This window comes from Podarcis melisellensis, assembly GCF_964234715.1.
Source record: "Podarcis melisellensis genome assembly, chromosome: 15".
Lineage (NCBI taxonomy): Eukaryota > Metazoa > Chordata > Lepidosauria > Squamata > Lacertidae > Podarcis > Podarcis melisellensis.
In genome coordinates, this window is record NC_138532.1 from 15414113 (window position 1) to 15435588 (window position 21476).

Genomic DNA, 21476 nt, shown 5'->3' on the forward strand with positions numbered 1-21476 from the left:
ACTCTGATTGATTGAAAAGAGTCAGGTGCTGATCAAACCTTAAAAATGAGAAGTGTTGTGTAGCTTTTTGTCCCTCACATTCCATCCTCCATCACTGACCATCAGAAAACCTGCAACTGACCACCTATGCTGTGTAATGCATGAGGAGACAAGAAGCCTTTTTGCAAGTAACTAGATTCAAACTAAAAGAGCACATTTTATTTTCATTCTGCTTTGTCCACTTGTCTTCCTCCTTTCCTTCTATTCTCAATAAATCTCATATAGGTGGGCTGTTAGGGTCTGAAGTGTGTTTTCCCAACCTCTAGGATTCTGGTTATCCCTCATGCGCCTGTGCCATTTGATTAATGCTACAGGAGTATAAGGTTGGAGTTGTTAAAGAACAACAGGCTGCTCTGGTCTCTTGCAGGGTAGGGAGGTGGAGGGAGAGGGAGAGGGAGAGGGAGAGGGAGAGGGAGAGGGAGAGGGAGAGGGAGAGGGAGAGGGAGAGGGAGAGGGAGAGGGAGAGGGAGGGAGGGAGAGAGAGAGAGAGAGAGAGAGAGAGAGAGAGAGAGAGAGAGAGAGAGAGAGAGAGAGAGAGAGAGAGAACGAACACATGCTCTGACTGCTAGCTTTGCTCCCTGAGTAAACTGACAGCATCTGGGTGGGAAACATTGAGTGTGTTGTCTCAGGATCTCAGGCGCCCTTGAGAAGGTTTCCCTCCCATTTGGGTGCTGTAAACTTGACAGGGAGTGATGGCAGCAATTACCAGGTAGTTAAGATGCCACTGGTCAACACTGCATGGCTCTTGTGCAGCAGTTGTGCAAGCAAGGGTACAAGGTGGCTCTCCTAGCTTCCCCCCTCTGTTAAATGCCCCCCTCTCTTTCTGCTTCGGACATCTGTTATTCACTAAGGAGCTACCAAAAGATGACTATGATGGTTCCCCCTTGAGAAATCGACGCTCCCAGCTCTTCAGGCAGTGAATGGCCTGGCTTATGCAGGCAGTGCATGTCTGGGGCACCAAGGGTTGTGCTTCTGTGCCCTTTGGGAGTCTTTTGCCCTCAGAAGAATGTAAAGAGAGCGTATCCTGTTCCCCACAGTGGCCAACCAGACACTGACAGAAAACCCTCAAGCAGGACTTGGAGGAAGCAGAGGCTCACATGTGCGCACACAAGCACAGTTTAGCCCCCAGCAAGTGGCATTCAGGGGCCTTGCTGCCTCTGGCCTAGCAGGTTCCATGCAGCCATCATGACTAACAGCTGCTGACAGACCCGCCCGCCTGCCTGCCTTCCTTCCTTCTCCTCCATGAGTTGTCTAATCCCCTTTTAAAACTGTCTAAACGAGTGGCTAGTGGCCATCACCTCTAGGGCAGCGAGCTGCATAGATCACTTGTGAGGAAGTACTTATTCCCAATTAAAAGGTTCACATTAGCAGCAGGTTCTGAGGAAGACTGCCCTCACTGCCTGAGACCATCCTGGGGAGCCACTGCTGTCAGCCAGAGTGGAACAAGCTGAGCTAGATGGACAAAGAGCCTGGCCTGGAATAAGGCAAGGGAAACTTCCTGAGCTCATCCTCCACTTCTGCCCCCTCTACTCCAATTGATTTCACCGAACGGGCCAGAGTGAAGGAAGGAAAACTCCTCCCACTTTCCATAAAGCTCTATTGGGTCACCTTTTCCTAAACTTCAAAGCCCCAAATGCTGAAGCTTTTCCATACAGGGCAGGTGCTCCAGCTGCCTGATAGTTCTGTCCGCTTTTGTGGGCAGAGAAGCCTCGTGATACACCTTTGCTCCTCTCCTGCACCACAGAACTGGACTTTTCTTTCCTTCACTAGAGGACTTAAACTACCACCTTCCACTCAGTTAACGAAGCCAGTTTTCCCACCCCAACTGGCACTTTGTATGGCCCTCACAGCTTTCCATAGGACATTTTCTCCATTCACCTTTGAGATCAGATGGGGAGCACAGCCAAAGAGTGATGATCACCCCGCACTGGGCAATTCTGCCAGTGGGTCCTGAACGTCAGCACATCAAAGCCCAGGGACCAGCTACTCACCTCGAACAATGAGCTGCCGCTCACGGCTGACGGTGGCAGCATCGTTGGTGGCAATGCAAGTGTAGTTGCCGTTGTGCTTGAGGGAGACGCTGGAGATCTGCAGGGAGCTCATGAACTCCTTGCTCTCGATGGTGACGCCGGAGCCGGAAAGGATCACCTGCCCGTCTTTCCTCCATGTGATGCGGATGGGCATGTCACCCGAGGAGACCACGCATGGGATGTACAGGAGCTGGCCGATGGAGGCCGGAGGGAATTCGAAGGGCTGGATGAGAGGCGGGACTGCCAATGAGAGGAGCGCATTGATCACACCTGTTCCCAAACGACCGGGAAGCCAAGAAAAAGGAGATTTCGTCCAGCTCAGCCTCCAAGGAGAACAGAACTTAGGCCCAGGAGACTCTGCAAAGCCCTGAGGAATTCCTTACCCTCAGCTCCCCACGTGAAGAAAGAATGAATTTATAAGTCAACTGGACGTATTCCCTTTCTCTGTGTGGTTTCTTTTTTAAAGGTGGGGAGTGTGACAAGGCTGTAGTGGTGAGTAGTGCCTCTTTTTGGCCACCATCCCAGTGAGCTCAGGACAGATATTTGGACAGGTGGATGGAGGTGTCTCCTGGTTCACAGAGTGGCCTCTTAGTTTCTTGCACTCCACTAACTCTTCATCACTCCTCTCAAACTCTTTTTTCCTCTTTCAGCCTGCAGTACTCAACCACTTGAAAGGGGTTCGACAAGATAAAAGAACGTGGAGCACTTTGAACACTCTTGCCAGGTGAGCAGCAGGCAGGCAAAGAGATCAGATCTGCAAAGCAACAGTCGGCTTTCCTCACACCCCATCAAGAGGAGAATTCATTCTCTTCTGCAGCAGAGAATGCCATTGCAAAAGGACTTGGAGCTGGTTCCTCCAGTGACCAGAATGGTTCAGTTGGGAGCCCCGGGAGCCCCCTAGGAATACTAAATGAGGGAACTCCTGACAAGCAGAGACCACTGGTGGCTCTGCCCAAAGCTTCAAAGTAAGCTGGGGACACTGCCCTCATGGTCATTGGACCAAGAAAGATTTAAAGCCCTACCTCAGAAAAATGGGCAGAATCCCCATCCCACTGACTGGGGTGGCAAAAGGGGGTGTGAGGTGAGCCATCTCCTGAAGTAGCAAAGGACAGTTCTTGCTGCTCTTAAGTGCGGGGGGGGGGGGGAAACAGCCTGAACAAGCAGCAAAGCAAGTGAATTGAAGGAGCTGAGGATCAGCTACTGACCTGAGTGTCTGGCAGCAGACATTTACAAATCAGCCCTGCCAGCCAATAAATCACCCTTGATCTTTAAGGGGCCCAAACAGAGACGTCTGCTGTATTAGCCTCCCAGCTTTGGGTGTGAGCTTTCTCACCAGTCCTGCCTCCCCTGCCAACTGAGGTTCTTTCATCCCTGTGAATAATGAATACTGGTCGCTCCCTTGCCTCTGCTAGTTCCAAAGGCAGGGACTTCCTCCACTGCTCTCCCTTCTGGGAGAGAGGAAGGCAGCCTGGTGCTTTGTCCTTTTGCCCCCCCCCCCAAAAAAAACCCTCTTCCCTGCAGATCAGCCTTGCACCCTTGCAGCAGTTCGCACAGAGCAAGGGGCTCCCGGGCTTCCAAGCAAAGCCTCTGCTCAGCACCACCCTCACTTATGTAAAGATCAGCCCGCAAAGGTTCCTACAATGGGGAAAGGAGGGCAGGAGCAAGTGTCCGAGAAAAGACGGCTCCTCAACTGCCTTCTGCAACCAGGGAAGAAACCCCAAAGATTCTGAGAACAAAACTGCCGAGCGCCACCCTGCTGACAACAAAGCTCGCCCTGGAAAAAAGAGGCTCCAGTTGCTGTAGTGAAGGGAGGCGGGCTCTGAAGAACCATTTGTAAGCTAATCTAAGCTCCTTGGAGGAAAACTAGAGGGGGAGCGCTGGGGGGATTTTATTTTTTTTAATAAAAAAACCAAGAACATCTTGGCTGGTTTTCCAGTGTGTAAGCACAGGCATCGAGATCTGCTGGCATCAAGACAAAGGAATAGGGAAAGCCCCAATACTCCCACTACCACCTCCCACACACACACATCCAGACAAGCTGGAAGAGCTGTCAGAGCCACCTCTGGGTCCAGCGGAAGCACCATCCTAAGCAAGAGAGGGCTTGTAAGAGCTAAGCCATGGTGCTGCAGCAAGTTCTCACAACAACCAGTGACCTCCCCAGTCCATGCAGCCTCCTGCCTGTCTCCAGGACACTGGAGCAGCAGCACATGGGACAGGGAGGCAACATCCACACAGAGCAGACCACCTCGCTCAAGCTACCCTGCTTGCGAACCTTTAAAGAGGGCAGCGCCTGAGATGGAGCTCAATCTCAGCAAGTCACTGGGATGGAAAGGACGGGATTCTCCACTACTGCAATTCATTAGGGCTGATGGCTCCCTGAATGGGGCTGAATAATTGATGGGCTGGAGAAGCTTTTAAGATGTTCTGCGTGCTTGGAAGACAGAGAGGATTATTTTTTTAAGAGCTACACACTGAAAACCACCAACAAAGGTGCTCTGAGCAAAGGTTAGATGTTTTAATCTGGTATGTTTACACTGTACATTCTGCTCCGCTGCTTGTCAGGGGAAATGGATACTCCAGGGCTGGCGACAGCCTGGGGGAGGGGGCGCACCTGGGCCAGTAACCGAACTAATGTGTGGGCAGGGCAGGAACACAAACCCCACATGGTTCTCTCTGCCCAGCTCACTTGCCTTTATCAGAGAGGGGGGGGTCCCTCTTCCCTGGGAGACAAAGATGCTCCTTCCATTCCCATCCCCATTCCACCAACCTGGGGCAGCTCAGAAGTGAACCACAAGGTCACACTGCACACAGGGAGGATGGGTCAACACAGACGCCTCTGGCGTGCCAAACAAAAAGACTACTGGAGTAGAGACTGATGGGATGACTCTTCAGCAGGCTGGGTTGCAAAGGAGGGCAACAGAATCAACAGTGTAGCCTAGTGTTGTCCAGTCAAATTGCCCTGGGCATTGTTATTTATCTATGATCAGATTTTGATTCCTCCTTCCAAGGAGTTCAGTGCAGCAAATATGGATCTCTTCCATCACTACGCTGGCCTGAGACACATGGACTGGTCCATCACAGTCACCCAGGAAGCTTCACAGCTGCAGGGGAACTGATTCTGGCTTTCCCAGATCCAACCCTCTTAAAGAGTGAGGCCCTTTCAACAGGGCTGTATAGTTTGCGGTTTCCAATTCAGCTGAGCTCCTGGAACACACCCAACAGCAAAGCCTGGAAGAAGCCTCTGTCCTCACTTGCTTACATCTGAGAGGAGGCAGTTCCCTCTCAAAGCCCTCCAGTGCCAGAGAAGGGTTTGGTAGCTGGTTCAAAAGACCAACATCCCACAGCCAACATCTGAGCCTACTTGGCTTGGCCAAGGTCCTGCTGTCTTCAGGCTCCCCTTAGACCAGGCAACTGCACAGCAACACCTGATCCTAGTTTTGAATCCCATCCTTTCAGCTGTGACTGCCTACCAGCAGAGAAGGCACAACCATAGCCGCAGCATGTCCAACTCTCCAGGAGCTGGCTGAGCCATTGCTTGGACTAGAGGGATGTGGACAGCACTGGGAGGGGGCTGGAGATCCACCAGCCCTGCTGTGGCTCCTGCCTCCAGCCACTCACCTTTCACAGTGACATGGACACTCTGGCTGATTGAAAGCTGTGGCTGAATGAGGACACTGCATAGGTACTCCCCTTCATCCATCCCCTTCTGGACATCCATAAGCTTGAGAGTGCCATTTTCAAAGACCACTTGCCGGTGGTTGTCAGGCAGGAGCAGTGAGTCCTTGTACCATTTGATGGAATAATATGGGTAGCCAATCACCCTGCAGTTGATGAAAGTGTCCCTTCCTGCCACGGCTGTAATGTTCTTCATTGCGCGGATGCTGGGGGGGCCTAAAGAGAGGGAGGAGGGAGAGGAAAGGAGCAAGCTAGGTGAATTCTAAAGGCAAAAGGCTTTTGCACGCAGAAGACAGAACTGGAGGCAAGGTTGCTCAGCAATTGGAAGAAGGTGGAGCCTGGGTGGCTGCGTGGAGAACATCACAAAATGACTTTCCATTAAACCTGTACACATCTTCTGAGGGCCCTGCTAGTCCATGGGGCAAAAAGACCCACACAGTGCCACAGCCCCAACCCTAATACCTTGCAATGTTCAGTTCCGTCTTGAGGGCCCCTTCAGCCAAAGGACTTGGCCCTTCACCATCCTCAGACTCAGAGGATGAGTCCACAGCAATACCTCCAGGATTACAGAAGTCAAGACCGCCTAAGGACCTAAGAAGAGCCTGCCACTGGATCAGGCCAAGGGCCCATCTGGTCCAGCATCCTCTCCTCAAAGTGGTCAACCAGATGCCTGTAGGAAACCTGCAAGCAGAACCTGAGCCCAAGAGAACTCTCCCCTCCTGCAGTGTCTGGCAACTGGTATTTAGAAACATATTGTATTTGACTGTGGAGGCAGATCGTGGAGATAGAGCTATCTTGTCTAAATCCTCTTTTAAAGCCATCCAAATTGGTGGCCATCACAGCCTGTTGAGGAAGCAAGTTCTATACTTTAACTAGGCATTGCGTGAAGAAGTACTCTCTCTTTTTTTTTTATCCGCCCTGAATCTTCCAACATTCAGATTCTCTTGATGAATCACAAGTACTAGCATTAAGAGAGAGGGGTACAAACTTCATCCACTATGTCCAAGGCATGCATAATTGCATAAGCTTCTGTCATGTTACTTCTCACTCACCAATTCTCTAAACTAAAAAGTCCTGAAAGCTGCAACTTTTCTTCATAGGGGAGCCACTTTAGGGAGGTGGAGCTACCCACACTACAGGTCTTCTCAGCAAGCACAAGGGTTTAGTTCCTGCCGCTATTTCAGGAGGAGAGACCTTCAGCCAGCAGGGTTCAACTGAAGCTAATAGAGGTCTTGTTTTCCTCTGCCCTCTGCACAGGAAAGCTTCTAAGTGGACTTTTCCTGCCTTGATCTGCCCTTGTATCCCATGCCTGGACTCCCTTATCATGACTAGACTTTATTGACTTGGTTTCTCCTGGCATATTGTGACTTGACTTCACCAGTTGCTACCAGCTTCCCTTGTGAGACTCAAGTGCCCACAGAACAGGATGCACAGCATGATATTGACATGTTCTCTTACAGTGATCTCCTATTTTCCCAGCATATAGAAACTTACTTGTTGCGGGAAAGGGTATAATCTGCCCTTTCCACCCACCGTATCTGCCCAAAGTGACCTTGAGTTCTATGTAGAATATGGAAAACTCACAGTGGAGGCTGCCAGGATATGCCCTCAAGGCAATGCCTTGGTTAGTAAAAGTTGGGTTTTAATTAGTTGTTTTTTTTTTTATTACCAGCGTCTGTTGAGTTCTTTAATGACCAGGAAATCTGCCACTGTGCTTACAGAGCCCTTTAAATATGTTTTTAAGATACTTTGTTTAATTTATATAGCTGCCAATCAATAAATATTCTCTAGCTGCCTTCAAAGTAATGTTAAATAAACTTTGAATAATAGTTAAAATCAATAATAAAAGTCAGCCAAAAAAACTTCCTTACAACAGAGGTAGCAGAAAGCAACTTAAAGCTTGGATTTAAAACATACTTGATGAATAAAAAGGTCTTCACTTGACACTGAAAAGACCATGGAGAAGGGGCCTGGCAAGCCTCTCTGGGGAGGCTAATCCATATCAGAGGAGAAAAAGGCCTTTTCTTTGGTAGTCACCTGCTCCATTTCATCTGGTCAAGATCAGGGCCTCCAAAGAGGCTGTTGAGGTTTGGGTAAGTGTTTGCCAGAGGCAACAACATTTTGTGTAATCTGATCCTAAGTCAGACTTCCACAACCTCAGCCCTCCAGATGTTTTTGGCCTACAACTCCCATGATCCCTAGCTAGCAGGACCAGTGGTCAGGGATTATGGGAATTGTAGTCTCAAAACATCTGGAGGGCCAAGGTTGAGGAAGCCTGTCCTAGGCTATCTAGGGCTTTCCCTGCCATCTCTCTAGATCCCTTTGCCTTCCTGGAGCTTCCATCACCTGTAACATGTCAAAATATAAAACCACCGATATATATGCTGGGATCCCTGCAAAACTGTCCTGGTGGTCAGGAGTTCCACCATCCTCTAGCATCACTTTCTCTGTAAACTGCTGGATTGTCTTGTTGCCAAATAGCACTGCAGAGAAAATAAAAGGGGGGTGGGGGTGGGGAGCCACAAAGAACAAAGGGGACATTCTACCAAACCAGAACCAAAACCCAATGCAAGAAGAACCTATTCTGATATTTAAAAGTAGACAGGCACCTCTTACGTTTATTCGCGCTTGGTATTCGGCGCTGCCCACCGAGTTCCGCGCGGCACAACGGTACACCCCTCCATCCTTGATCTGCGGGCTTGTCACGTTCATGTGGCTGACGGTGGTGCCATCTGACATGGTGTACTGGTTGGTGCGGTGGCTGCCATCCCTCTGAATGGGCTCGTCATCCAGTGCCCAAGTGACCGTGGGCGGAGGGGCCCCCTTGGCAGCACACATCAAGGAGAACTGTTCGCCTGGGTTCACCACCTTTTCACTGAAGGATGAGATGATCCGGGGGGTCCCATCTAAGAGAGGCCCACAACAGGGGGAGGGCGTTTAGATGAAGGGGTGAGGGCAAGTCTGAGCACCCATTTCTCCTCCCACCCACATATCTGCAGTGACAGGAAAGCTGGAGAATTCTGAACCTTCTAGCCAGGTTGAGTAGGTCAAATCCTGCAACCTTGTCCAAGGCCTGTGAGGGAGCTCCAGCTACCACATTTTGCAGTGGATATACCTTCTCAGGGAATTCTCCCTCTCTTCCCCTCCCTACATTTGAGCCTCAAGTAGGAGAAGAGGGGAAGCATTGCAGTTCAGTCCTAGAGCTACTGTTTTGCATGCAGAAGGTCCCACATTTAAGCCCTGGCAGCATCTCGAGGTAGGGCTGGGGAGGACCCATGCCTGAAACCCTGGAGAAACACTGACAAGTCAGTGCAGTATAGACAATACTGAGTTAGATGGGACATGTTCCTATGTTCCTAAGTGTGCTATGGAGTTCCTGGAACGATGTCCTATACATCACCTGCCAGCTGCAGAAATGCGCAGGCCCTGCTTGCCGATTGGCTGCCTTCTTCTAGCACTCCATAGCTATAAGAACATACAAGCAGCTGTACTGCTGGATTGGACCTAAGGGGGACCACCTAGTCCAGTGGCCATCAGGAAGCTTGCAAGCAGAGTTTGAATGCAATAGATCTCTCTAACTGTTGCTCCAGGTCGACCACCATCAAACACAACCTCTGAAAGAGGGTGCCTATCAACTTGAGGACTACAGTGGTACCTCGGGATGCGAATGGGATCCGTTCCGGAGCCCTGTTCGCATCCCAAACAGAACGTAAAACGTGACAGCATGTCTGCTCATGCGCGGGTCACGTTTCGCCGCTACCGTGCATGCGCGTGACGTCATTTTGATTGCGCATGCGTGAGCAGCGCAACCTGGAAGTAACGTGCTCCGTTACTTCCGGGTCACCGTGGAGCACAACCCGAAAGCGCTCAACCTGAAGCATATTTATCCCGAGGTATGACTGTAGTAGCAAGTTTCTTCTATGCCTAACAGCCCCTTTATAATCATCTAAGCCTGTGGAGCTACTTTGATATGTTCATCCACAGCAAAACATGGAATCAGGCAGCCAACCTGCCAGGAGAGAATCTCCTTGCCCGCTTGCCCGCTCTCATTCTCTCTCTCTCTCTCTCTCTCTCTCTCTCTCTCTCTCTCTCTCTCTCTCTCTTTCTGTCTGTCTCTCTCTCTCTCTCTCTCTCTCTCTCACACACACACACACACACACACCCCAGTATGTCAAGGATACAGGAACCACCAAGGAGCCAAACTCACCCTCCAGCACAATGATGGCAAAGTCCTGAGCAGTTTGAGCCTTCCTGCTGGCAAAGCACTGATAGGCTCCTGAATGGCTCTTCTGGGCAGCTGTGATGAGCAGCGTTTCATTGTTGATTCCCCGGATGGAGATGAAGTCATCTGGTGCCACCAGCTCTGTGTTGCGATACCAGCGGAGAGTATATTCTGGTGAGCCCAAGAGCGTGCACGAGAGGATGACGGTGCTCCCGATGCCGGTCTTCAGCTTCTTTGGTGTGAGGGTGACGTGCAGAGGGTCTGCGGGAAAAGCAGGGTCCATGCTCAGAGCAGCTAGCCGACACCAGGCAGAGTAAGCGGCCATCCCACTAATGGCCCACAGCACCACCCCTCCAACATTTACCACAATGCAAGGCTGACAGAGACGCCAACGCAGGGTAGGATTGAAAAGACAGCAGTCCTCAAGGCAAGTACCAGCCGTTTATTGCTTGGTGCTAGGGATCACTGGGCGCGGTGCAAGGGGCTGAGCTGCCTTGCTGAAGGGCCAGGGGGATGATGCTGCTCAGAGCCCATAAGGCAGAGAGAGATTCATTGCAATTCCCCCTTGAAATCCCAATGCCTGTCTCTGACCCACATCAAGCCACAGTCTCTTCTTCCTGTCATCCATTTGCCTGAGCAATGGAAAGGCAGAGTGGCCTTCATTTTTCGCCCCCAAGCAACCAAGGCCTTCCATTGGGGAGTGCAGGCAAGGAGATGGCAAGTTGAGGGTGCCCTTGAGAAACAGAGGCTCCTCTCTCTCACACACACACCCATCTGCAGAGAAATGTCACTGAGTAATAAGGCAGGTGCACACAGTGCTCCCCCGGCCCCGCCTCCTGCTAGCAGTTTCTTCTCGGTGTATCAGTTTCCCTCCCAGGCTATGAAGGAGTTGTCAACTTAGAGAACGAAGGAGCTGTCACACCAGGGCTGACATACAAGGTGTGACAGACCTGCTTGGAGCAAACACCACTTCCTTGCACGGCACATCACCATGCTGCATCTCAACTCTGACCCTTCATCTCCTCAGGCATGGAGCCAATCTAGGGGAGGGAGTGGGTCTTCAGAGGGTTGCCTGTCTCCACTCCATTTGCAACTGTTGAGGGCTCAAGAACATGGGAACCTCTCTTGCAAAAAAAAAAGAGAGAGAAAAGAACCCTTCTTCTGAGCAAAACACTGGCTAGCACAACCCAGAGAAGCGTATTGCGGGAGGGAGAAAGGGGAAGCACAAAGAAAAGCAGCCACTACAAAGCAGGACCAGTCCTTCCCTCACCCCCAAAATAAGTAAAGTGGGAAATCTGAGAGTGGCAGCAAATGTTTGCTGGGAACAACTTCCCACCACCCAGGCTTTGAGTAGGAAGGAACGAGGCACTGGGCTCCAGAACCCAGTGGTGGGCTGCGTCACTCTTATCCATGCAAGGAGCTTCCGTGCACTGAGATCCCATTGGTGATGCCTGCAACCTTCTTTCCTAGGCCAGGGCTGCCTCCTGCCAGCTTGGCAATGCCTGCAAGAGAAGGAGGCACCACACCACCGGCCTTGTACCCTGGAGCAGAGTGAAACTGCACTACATGAACACAGCTCCCACAGGCTTCCCATCTTAAGAAATATAAGGTGTGTCATTGTTCAGACAGGACATAAGAATATCTTTTAAGGTAGATCAGACCAGAGGAGAGCACATCTCATCCAGCGCTCTGTTCTCACAGGGGCCAACAGCCTGATGCCTCAATGGGGAGCCTGCAGATCCGGCTCTTCCTCCACCTACCTATCACTGTGAGGGTCCCGGTGACCTCAGCAGACCCAAAGGTATTTGTGACTTCACAGATGTACGTCCCGCTGTCCTCTACTCGCAGGTCACTGATCGTCAGCCCAGTGACACGTTTGGTCCATCGGCTGTCAGCAGGCAGTGGCCGACCACCCTTGATCCATCGGATGGCTGGGTTAGGGTAGCCAGAGGCTATGCATGGAAGTTCCACCAGCTGACCTGCCTTTGCTTCCCGGGACTGGAAGCCATCTAGGATGGCTGGGATGGATTCTGCAGGGTCTGAGAGCAAAAAAGGGGGAAAAGGGAAAAGGTGGGGGGAGAACTTTCACCATCAAGCACTCAAGCCCTGAAATTCTGTGAATGGAGCACATTATACAAGCTTGGAAATCTCAAATCCTTTTAAGTACTTAGTCTCCCCTCCCCTTAATCGTCTTTTCCTCTCTCCTCAATGGATTTGCATCCATTTACAAGTTCGTATCCTTTCTGAACTGTGGTGCTCCAGACAGAACTCCAAACATGATCTTTTGAGTTTTCTCACAAAGGGGAAGGAAGCCCAATACTGGGAAACTGTTCCAAATAAGAGGGACAGGATGTCTCCACCCTCTCTTACCTAAAAAGCTACCTTCTGTAGGAGCTGGTGACAAATAGACACACAACTTATTAAGAGTCCCTCAAGAGCATACCCAACTGGTGTGACATTCACAACTTTCTCAATACATTCTGAAATCCACAAGCTACTAATCAGGCTACCACCAAGAGCGGAAGATCAAGGACCAAAACTCACACATGAAACCCCAGCTTGGCGGGGTTTGGGGTGGGCAGTAAGAAACCTCTCAAGCTGCTCCAGGTATGGAGAAGGGAGGAGAAGGCAACTAAGGGCCACACACAGGGGAGGAGCTGCTTAGGAAGATTTCAAGCTCTGGGGAGAGCACTGCTCCTTGCCTGGGGCAAGGTAGGAGACCCATCCAAGGGCATGGATGCCCACTGCCAAATGCCTAGCTCTTCCACAACCCTGGGAAAATGCAACCACATATACACAAAAAACACTCAAGGCTTCTTTTCTCCCAGGCTTCCTCTAGCCTTCATTTGGGCAAAGGCCTGCCTGTCTGCTCAGCTGAAGGAGAGCCCTTTAGGGGTTTTTTCAGAATCTAAGGGAATTTTACCCAGGCATGTTGTTATGGCCAAGGGTGTAGCAGGGGGGGCAGAGGGGCAGCTGCTCCCCCTAAATAAATACAAATCTGAGGTTCTGCCCCCCACTAACAAAAGCCTGCCCCCCCAAAAAAACCTGGCTATGCCCATGGTTGTGGCATTTTCTTTTAGGTGCCTGAATTTATATCCCTGAATTTTATGTTAGACTAAGGAAACTCAAGGTTAGATTAAGGCTTCCAGAAGCAATTATTGCCTAGTTGGGCAAGGGGAAGGAGTATTATGCCAAACACAGTGGAATGGTCAGGAAGCACCAGAGTTTGGTCTGGAGTTGTCCTACAATCAGACTTGCTTATTGCTGCTCACCCCAGAGTGGTTCTGAGAGCCATGAGGGCATTGGTAGTCCAGAGGAGACACTGGGGAAGCCAGTGCTATGCTACACATTCCACAAATCCAATGCCTCCTCGTTATTATATCATGGGCTCTCATCTTTACCTGAGTGAGGGAATTAAGAAGCAGAGCAGCCTTGACAGGAGAAGCTGTGAGCCTTACAGTGCAGCCTTGTGGAAAGCCCAACCACAGACAACCAGCTGTTTCAACAAACAAGATAAGGCCCATCAAATCCCAAGAGCAATTCTAAGCTATCCAACATGCCCCAATATCACATGCCCCTCTTCTCTTGGGAGGGACACAAAGGTTCAGATCCAGCTTAAGTGACCTGGGAAACAGCCCAGCAAGACATACCTGAGACGGACAGTCGGGCTCCATTGCTCTGCCGCGTCTCGCCACTGTACTTGTGCTTGGTGATACACCTATAGGTGGACAAGGCATCTTCCTTCTGGACGTCTGATATGTACAACCCACCATAGAAAGTAATGAAAAACCTATTTTCTGAAAGAGATAAATAAAGAAAATGAATGAAAACACATTAGTGTTCTTGCTCATGTGCTGAGAAACCAAACCCCCCTCTGCCTGGCTATGGGTAGGGAAGAAAAACAGGGAGACAGCACAGTACTGCTAAGCTAGGCAGGTCTGGAACTTCCACAGAGTGGTCTGAAGGCAAGAAAGCAGAGCTCTTGCCTGGAGGCCAGGCAGCTGCCAGAAGGAGGCACCCACATTTTCCTTTCTTGCTGGCTGGATGTCTGCTTATATTGCAACAGCACATCCTTGCCAGGCTGGAATTTTTTACCAACCACTTCTATACTAATAAATGATTAACAAATTTATGGTGGCAGGATCCTCCTTTGATAGATATACGAAGAGGACAGCAAGAACTATTGTGTGTGTGCACTTGCACAAATTCACATATACACCCTCACTCCTTCTCTCCCATCCAATGGACTGTTTTGCCATTGGTGAGATACCTGCTGTAGGGCTTGCTTCACCATCCATCCACCCTCTCCTCTCCTCTTATAACAGCAGCCTCAGAGTCATTTTGGTTTCCACCCTCCTTCTATGAACGGCAACCGGAGACCATTCAGGAGAGCCACTTCTGGTCTTGGAGCCCCAGATCATGCACAAAGAACGAGCCTGAACAGAGGAAGCAGCAACCTAAAGTTTGCTGACATCTCCTGCACACTACCCCAGCCCTCCGCTGAAACAACCACATTACAATTAAAAGGAAATCCATCCTGCTGCGTTAATAATTTGCTCAAATTACTGAGGAGCCTGTGAAAACAAATAGACCCTGAGGGAGCCTAAAGGAGGCAAACAAAGGAAGGCTCATCTGTGGCTTGCAGGCGGCGGCAGCAGCTCCATGGCTGACCTGGCCAGATACTATCTAGTCCCCAGCACTGCCAGAAGGCAGGGCTCTCGCCGTAATCATGTTCAGGCAAGAGATGCAGCCACCCCAGTGGTCCTCGTCTGCTTTGAGCCCATCTGTCACTCAGAGATTGAGACTGGTCCCAAGCACAAAACTGGTACAGGACCCAGCTCTGGCATACAAGGAGGAAAGGAAGTGCTGGAAACAGCCTGTAGAGGAGAAGAGTGTGGAGAGAAATGAGACCAGGAAGGGAGATCTCCTCTCACTCACACATGCCCTGCTGCATCTTGGTCTAGCCTGCAAGCAACACATTTGGAACTCCCCAAATACTTAGGCAGCCTCGAGAGTTTAAACCAGAGGAGCAAATCATGCCAGGAGGGAGTAGCAGGAAACCAAAAGAGGAGAGGGGCAGAGTGGGTCTGCATGCCTCCTTCTGTCTTGCAAAGGGAAGACAAATACTGTGGTTGGGAGGGACATCCCAGCAGCACACACAGCAGACAAGCCGGCCCAGAACCTCTTATCAACCAATGGGCACAGGAGCTTGGCTGCCCTGGAATTTTAAGGAAAGGGTGGAGGTGAGGGATGTAGTTGCTATGGCAATGAGCAACTGCTGCTTTGCAAATTGCTGCTTCTCTTCCCCCCCTCCCCTTTCCCATTTTTTGTGCACATTTAATTGATGGTGCTTTTTCAGCAGCATCAGGTCTCTCTTCTAGGCACGAAGGGTTTTGCAAGCAAAAGCAGCTCAAGGGAGAAGACCCAAGAGAGATCTTTGGCAGCACCAGCTAGCTCAATGCTCCACGCTCAACAGGAATCAAGCAGAGACCTACTCTAGAGTGATGGGAGAAGGAACTGAAAGGATTGGCAGCCGAGTATCACTGCTACAAAAGGAACATCAGCCCAAACCCCCTCTACCAAAAGGGATGGGGGGAGGAGAGAGGAAAAATGAAAACCTTTTGCTGATCAGTCACCCTTGAATCTGGGGAAACAAGGCTGTCTCATAACCCCACCTTAGCCTACCACCCCTAGAAGACTGCATTAAAGGCTGGCTGGCTGACTGACTGTGAGCTACCCTCAAGAGATAAAATGCAATCATATTATTTTGTTCTAGTAAGAAATACATGCATTTTGTTGAATAAAATCATAAATAATAAATAAATCTGACAAGGAGCTAGTTCACCTGCTGTTATTCCTTTCCAACGGATGTCAAGCTGTGCCTCAGTTTCCCCATTTGTAAAATGGGTGTAGGAATCAGTTTCCCTGCTGTTGTGGCTCTCCCTGCCCCTCTGGTGCTTGTACCTCATGACCTGCAGGGCCTCAGAAGTAATGGAAAGGACCACTTTTCCCCATAGAAACCTGCCTGTCGTTTTCTGGATGCCTTCTTTCCGAAGTTAGGCAGGCATGGATGTAGCTGGTGGGGGGCAGCTGTCCCCCCCAAATAAAAATACTTAAGTAACTGACCAACTGGTTGCAGATAACTCGGTTGCAGTGGCGTAGCATGGGTTGTCAGCACCCGGGGCAAGGCAAGTAATTTGCGCCCCCTAACCCATGGATTTGCGCCCCCTAACCCTAACCCCCAGATGTTGCGCCCGGTGCGGGAGGCCCCCCCTGCACCCCCCACGCTACGCCACTGCTCGGTTGGGCCCCCCCAACATAAAGCCCCCTGCCCCCCCAAAAAAATATCCTGGCTACACACATGTAGGCAGGTAGTATGGTGGGGATCTCTCTCTCTCTCAGCATCAGTCTGGCATGTTCCAGGTTCAAGCCCCAGTGACATCTCAAGGTACTGCTGGGAATGTCCCCTGCCTGGAGAGCCACTGCCAGTCCGTGCAGACAATACTGAGCTAGATGGGGCAATAGTCTGACTCAGCATAACACAGCTGCTTTTAGAAATTATCATCTTTACTCTGAGCATCTTTGCCTTATGTATCCTATAATCTGATTGCGGTTGGAGACCTGTGGTTTTGTTTTTAATTATATCGGTAATCCAGCTAGCATGCTCTTACAGGAGAAGAGCAGGAGCGCGATTTCTCAAACAAGTAACTAAAATAAAACGTGTTCCACCACCGGCCAGCCTTCAGCCTCCCACGTTGGGCAACCACCCTGGGTTGTGACCCCAGATCCAGTGCGGACATGTGCTGGAGCCAGAGAGGCGCAGCACACAGCCACCCTTCAAAGAGAGGAGGATTCGCAAACCCGAAAGGGCTGAGCCCTTCGTGGATACAACAACCACTTCTAATACAGAGGAGGGGAAACGAGGATCGATGAGGGTTGCCAGTTACTGCGCTCTCCGATATAGATTTATAAAAACAATGGCATCCGAGTCGCAGCCTCCGTGGCAGCCAGAGGAAGCATGTTTTATAGTTCGTAAGACTAATGAGGTAAGTTCCCCCTCATCCTCCAGGGCCAGGTTTCCTTACACGCAGCACGGCTTCAATGGCTTGCGGGGTGGGGGGGGATCGATACAAAGCCGCCGCCGTTTATGAATTAGCCGCCAGAGGAGCTTCTGCATATCCCGTCACCGAGGATAAACACGGCGCTGTTTATAGAGCCTCCAGGTCTTGTTGAGATAAACTGATTGGGGGGTGGAGGGAGGAAGAGAGAACGAAGGGAGAACAGGAGGTTACAAGGGTCCCAAACGCTAACCGCCCAACTCAGATGGCTTTAGAAGAGGATTCGACAAATCTGTGGTAGGGCTCTTGATGGCAGCTACTCATGATGGCTCTATACAAGGGTTCTTAACCTGTGGGTCATGGATGGGCTTCAGGGCAGGGTCCATAATCTAGGCACAATTCCCCCCCCCCCCATGCAAAATTGTATGCAAAACCTGGTGTGTGTTTATGTGCCTTGTGTTGGGGAAGGGGTCTTTCGTCATATTCTCAAAGGGGTCTGAGACCCAAAAAAGGTTAAGAACCTCTGCTCTATTTTGCCTCCAGGCTCCGAAAATCACTGTTGGAGATCACGAGTAAGCAGGGAAGTCCTATTGCCTTCACTGGTTGCCCAGTGCAACAGTGGCGTAGCGTGGGTTGTCAGCACCCGGGGCAAGGCAAGTAATTTGTGCCCCCTAACCTGTGGATTTGCGCCCCAACCCGTGGATTTGCGCCCCTTAACCCTAACCCCCAGATGTTGCGCCCAGTGCGGCCGGGCCCCCCTGCACCCCCCACGCTACGCCACTGCAGTGCAAGGAAACAGGATGCGGGATTAGGCGAACCTTTGGTCTGATCCAGCTGCAGGGATCTTTTTAAAACCTAGTATTTATTTATTTGATTTATTTGCTCCATAAAACAGAACCTCTCCCGTCCACTTACGTACATTTTCTTTTTTTAAAAAAAGCCATCAGAGTGAAGCAATAAAACAGTACCCCCCCCCAAAAAAAAAACCCAGGAAGAGCAGTTAAGCATGATTACGTTTTTAAAAATAATAAATAAATAAATAAATACATGAAAGTAAATAGCACGCATCATTTGGGTTCTGCACTTCACAGCCTCCGTTTTGTCTCTAAGGGGCAATTATTTTAAAATGCACATAAAATGAAACCGCGAAGGAGCGATCCACCTGAGGAGGAAGGGTCTGCCCCGTAAGATGGCTGTGTAGAGGGGCAAAACAAGGTTAGCTTCCTCCAGCCAGCCGAAGCGCAGCATCAGCTCCCCACCCCCAGCGAGGTGAGGTGAAACACGGAGCCACAATTCAGAAGGAAAAGATGTATTCCCCTCCTCCACTGCCGCCACAGCGCCACCCCCACCCCTGGGCTTTCCCTTCTCCGTGGTGGTGCCTCCTCGCCTGGCCGGCTCTCTTTCCTCCTGCCCTTAATCTCTTCTCTAAGTACAGCTCTATCTTCCCCCGTTAAAGGATTAACACCCATCTCTCATTCAACTATTGCAATGAGATTTTATTTCTAATTACGCCGTAATAAAACTGGGAGCGCTCCCAGGGTTTTCTCCAAATGACTTGTAGACACTCTGCAAGATTGGATCCTACTCGGCTGCATTGTAATAGCATTTCCCTGACATTCATTAGACATGCATGAAGGAGAGGTTTGAAGAATGGAATTGCATTTAAATGGATTTTCTGAGAGAGGGAGATGAAAACGGGCATGAAGAAAAAAGGGGAAAGGAGGAGGAGGAAAGGGCTGAACACAGGATGTAATAATCAGAGGGAATTGAAATAAAGCCTGGTCCCTCCCACCCCCCACCCCCCAACCAAGCATGTGCAGGGACAGCAAACCATGAAGGAGCTGCTGCCTCTTGGGTGCTGCTTGGGATCCCTGGGGAGGAGGGGGAGGGGAGAGGGGGAGGCGCTCCGCAGACAAAACTGGCAGTCAGCCCCTGATGGTGAAGGGAAGGGGGTGGGGGGGCTGATGTTCCCTAGAACATGAAGATGGCTGTATTATTTCCAAATACTGCTGTTGCAAATGGTCACTGTTTATTTTGCATGCATTTAAATTTAGACTGAATCGTCACATGCAGATCCACGGCACCCAACTGCATTGTTTACTTCCTGTTTTCTCTGCAATCATATGTGTGTATATACAGACACCTCCTGCCAACTTAGGATGACACGCCATGCATTTGATGATGAAGTGGACTCTTGCCCACAAAATCTTCCAATAGAATGACACGGGTTAGTCTCAAGGTGCTACAGGGTCCTCAAGCACACATTCTGGGGCTCTGAAGTGCTTTGCTGCTGCTCCCTGCTCCTCTCCTGCACCTTGCCCCTTCGCAATCCTGACAGGCCTCCGGGTGCCCTCAGTGCCATCCCTGCCACTGAGCCCACCCAAAAAAGACTGACAAGCCAACAGGATGCAAGAGTGGACACCTCCAACACATCTGGAGTCTCAAAACACCTAGGACTTTTCATTCAACCAAGGAAATAACAAGAACAAATAAAACAAAATCTCGCCAAGAGGAAGAGGCATGTGAGTGTCCGAAGTCCACCATCCAGGCCAAGCTGAGCCTAGAGATCTTCCAAAATGCTGCAGAACTGGCTGTGGAAACCAATAAGGTAGGCCCTATACAGGAAGAAGGGACGCGGGTAGTGCTGTGGGTTAAACCACAGAGCCTAGGACTTGCCGATAAGAAGGTCACGGTTCGAATTCCCGCAACGGGGTGAGCTCCCATTGCTCGGTCCCTGCTCCTGCCAACCTAGCAGTTCGAAAACATGTCAAAGTGCAAGTAGATAAATAGGTACCATTCCAGCGGGAAGGTAAATGGCGTTTCCGTGCGCTGCTCTGGTTCACCAGAAGCGGCTTAGTCATGCTGGCCACATGACCCGGAAGCTGTACGCCGGATCCCTCGGCCAATAAAGCAAGATGAGCGCCACAACCCCAGAGTCGGCCACGACTGGTCCTAATGATCAGGGGTCCCTTTACCTTATACAGGAAGAACCCCCAAATAGAGGCAGGATTCCACAGCAGACAGAGTTCCCTGGCAAGGGAGATGAGAAACAAAGGAAATTCTGCAGGTTTCCACCAGACCCTCCCTCCCTCTTTGAGTTAATGTTATTTAGCAAGCAGATTGTTGAATGTTTCTGCTGCTTTGCCTGCCTGAGGTGACACCTGTGTCAGAATAAAGGCTGCCTCTTGCTTTGAAAAGCCAGAGAGAGGGAGGGAGGGAGAGAGGGAGCAGCTAATGGGTGCCAACTCTCAGGAACTCCAGGGAAGCAGGCAGATACACAGGTAGTCCAGCTCCTCAGAGGGGCTGAGGCTCACAGCAGCAAGGACCCAGGTGGGCATGCAGAATAGCGATGCACACTGGCTCCCTGCTCTCATCCAGCACCTCCAGCCAAGTCCTAGCCTGCACACTGTTAAAACACAAGGAGAACTTAAGCTCCCAGAGGTGGTCCAGAGGCGCCAAATACCAGCAGAAAATTACAGAACAGGATGAGGAATGTTATGAAATGAAGAGGAGGGGACTCGAGATTCCCATGGCTAATCTTGTTAGCGAGACAATTTCTTATCAAACTCATTATGTGTCAGAGAGTGAGAGGGGGTGATGAGAGGGGGTGAGGCAGGCAGATGGGGGGGATTGCCAATGTATTTGTAAAGTGGGGTAATTGTGCCTTGAGCATGGATGGAGGTTCCCTGCTACGGGGGGGGGGGGGATCCATAGTGTGGCCATGGATTGAATGAGGTTGTGTCAAAGAGCCCCAGAATCTTTCTACTCTCTCTCTGTCTTCTCATTTGTTTTCAGCTGCAACATCCAGATTGTAAGACCCTTGGGGACAGAGACCTGTCTGGAAAGTATACACTGATGGTGAGTTATTTATGCATTCAAGTATTATTTCTCTTTTATAAGCTCTTTGAACCCCATTGCTTTTTGGTGAAGAATCACTCAAGGTGGCTTACAACAAAACTAAAACAGACCCAATAAAATGAGAGTTTAAAATAACAATTAAAATGCAGAACAAGAAGCACACAATTCCAGCTTAAAGGTAAAGGTAAAGGTACCCCTGCCCGTACGGGCCAGTCTTGACAGACTCTGGGGTTGTGCGCCCATCTCACTTAAGAGGCCAGGGGCCAGCGCTGTCCGGAGACACTTCCGGGTCACATGGCCAGCGTGACATCGCTGCTCTGGCGAGCCAGAGCTGCACACGGAAACGCCGTATACCTTCCCGCTGGTAAGCAGTCCCTATTTATCTACTTGCACCCGGAGGTAATTTCGAACTGCTAGGTTGGCAGGCGCTGGGACCGAGCAGCGGGAGCGCACCCCGCAGCAGGGATTCGAACCGCCGATCTTTCGATCGGCAAGTCCTAGGCGCTGAGGCTTTAACCCACAGTGCCACCTGTGTCCCTTACAATTCCAGCTTATGCAGAGCCAAACACCTACTGGAGCAAGAAAGACTGCGCC

The 21476-nt window shown here is 50.5% G+C and overlaps 1 protein-coding gene across 2 annotated transcripts in view; it reads right to left on the minus strand.

Annotated features, from left to right (window-relative positions):
* Positions 1–21476, minus strand: part of DSCAML1 (DS cell adhesion molecule like 1) — a 165128-nt gene that overhangs the window by 41483 nt on the left and 102169 nt on the right. Inside the window, exons 4-9 of one of the 2 annotated variants that reach the window (XM_081890798.1) lie at positions 13617–13763; positions 11727–12005; positions 9952–10227; positions 8354–8650; positions 5688–5960; positions 2031–2309 (exon numbers count right to left, since the gene is read on the minus strand). In XM_081890798.1, the coding sequence (XP_081746924.1) occupies positions 2031–2309; positions 5688–5960; positions 8354–8650; positions 9952–10227; positions 11727–12005; positions 13617–13763 (1551 nt within the window). Of the gene's footprint in view, positions 1–2030; positions 2310–5687; positions 5961–8353; positions 8651–9951; positions 10228–11726; positions 12006–13616; positions 13764–21476 lie in introns of those variants that run through there. The other variant, XM_081890799.1, reaches the window with a different exon arrangement.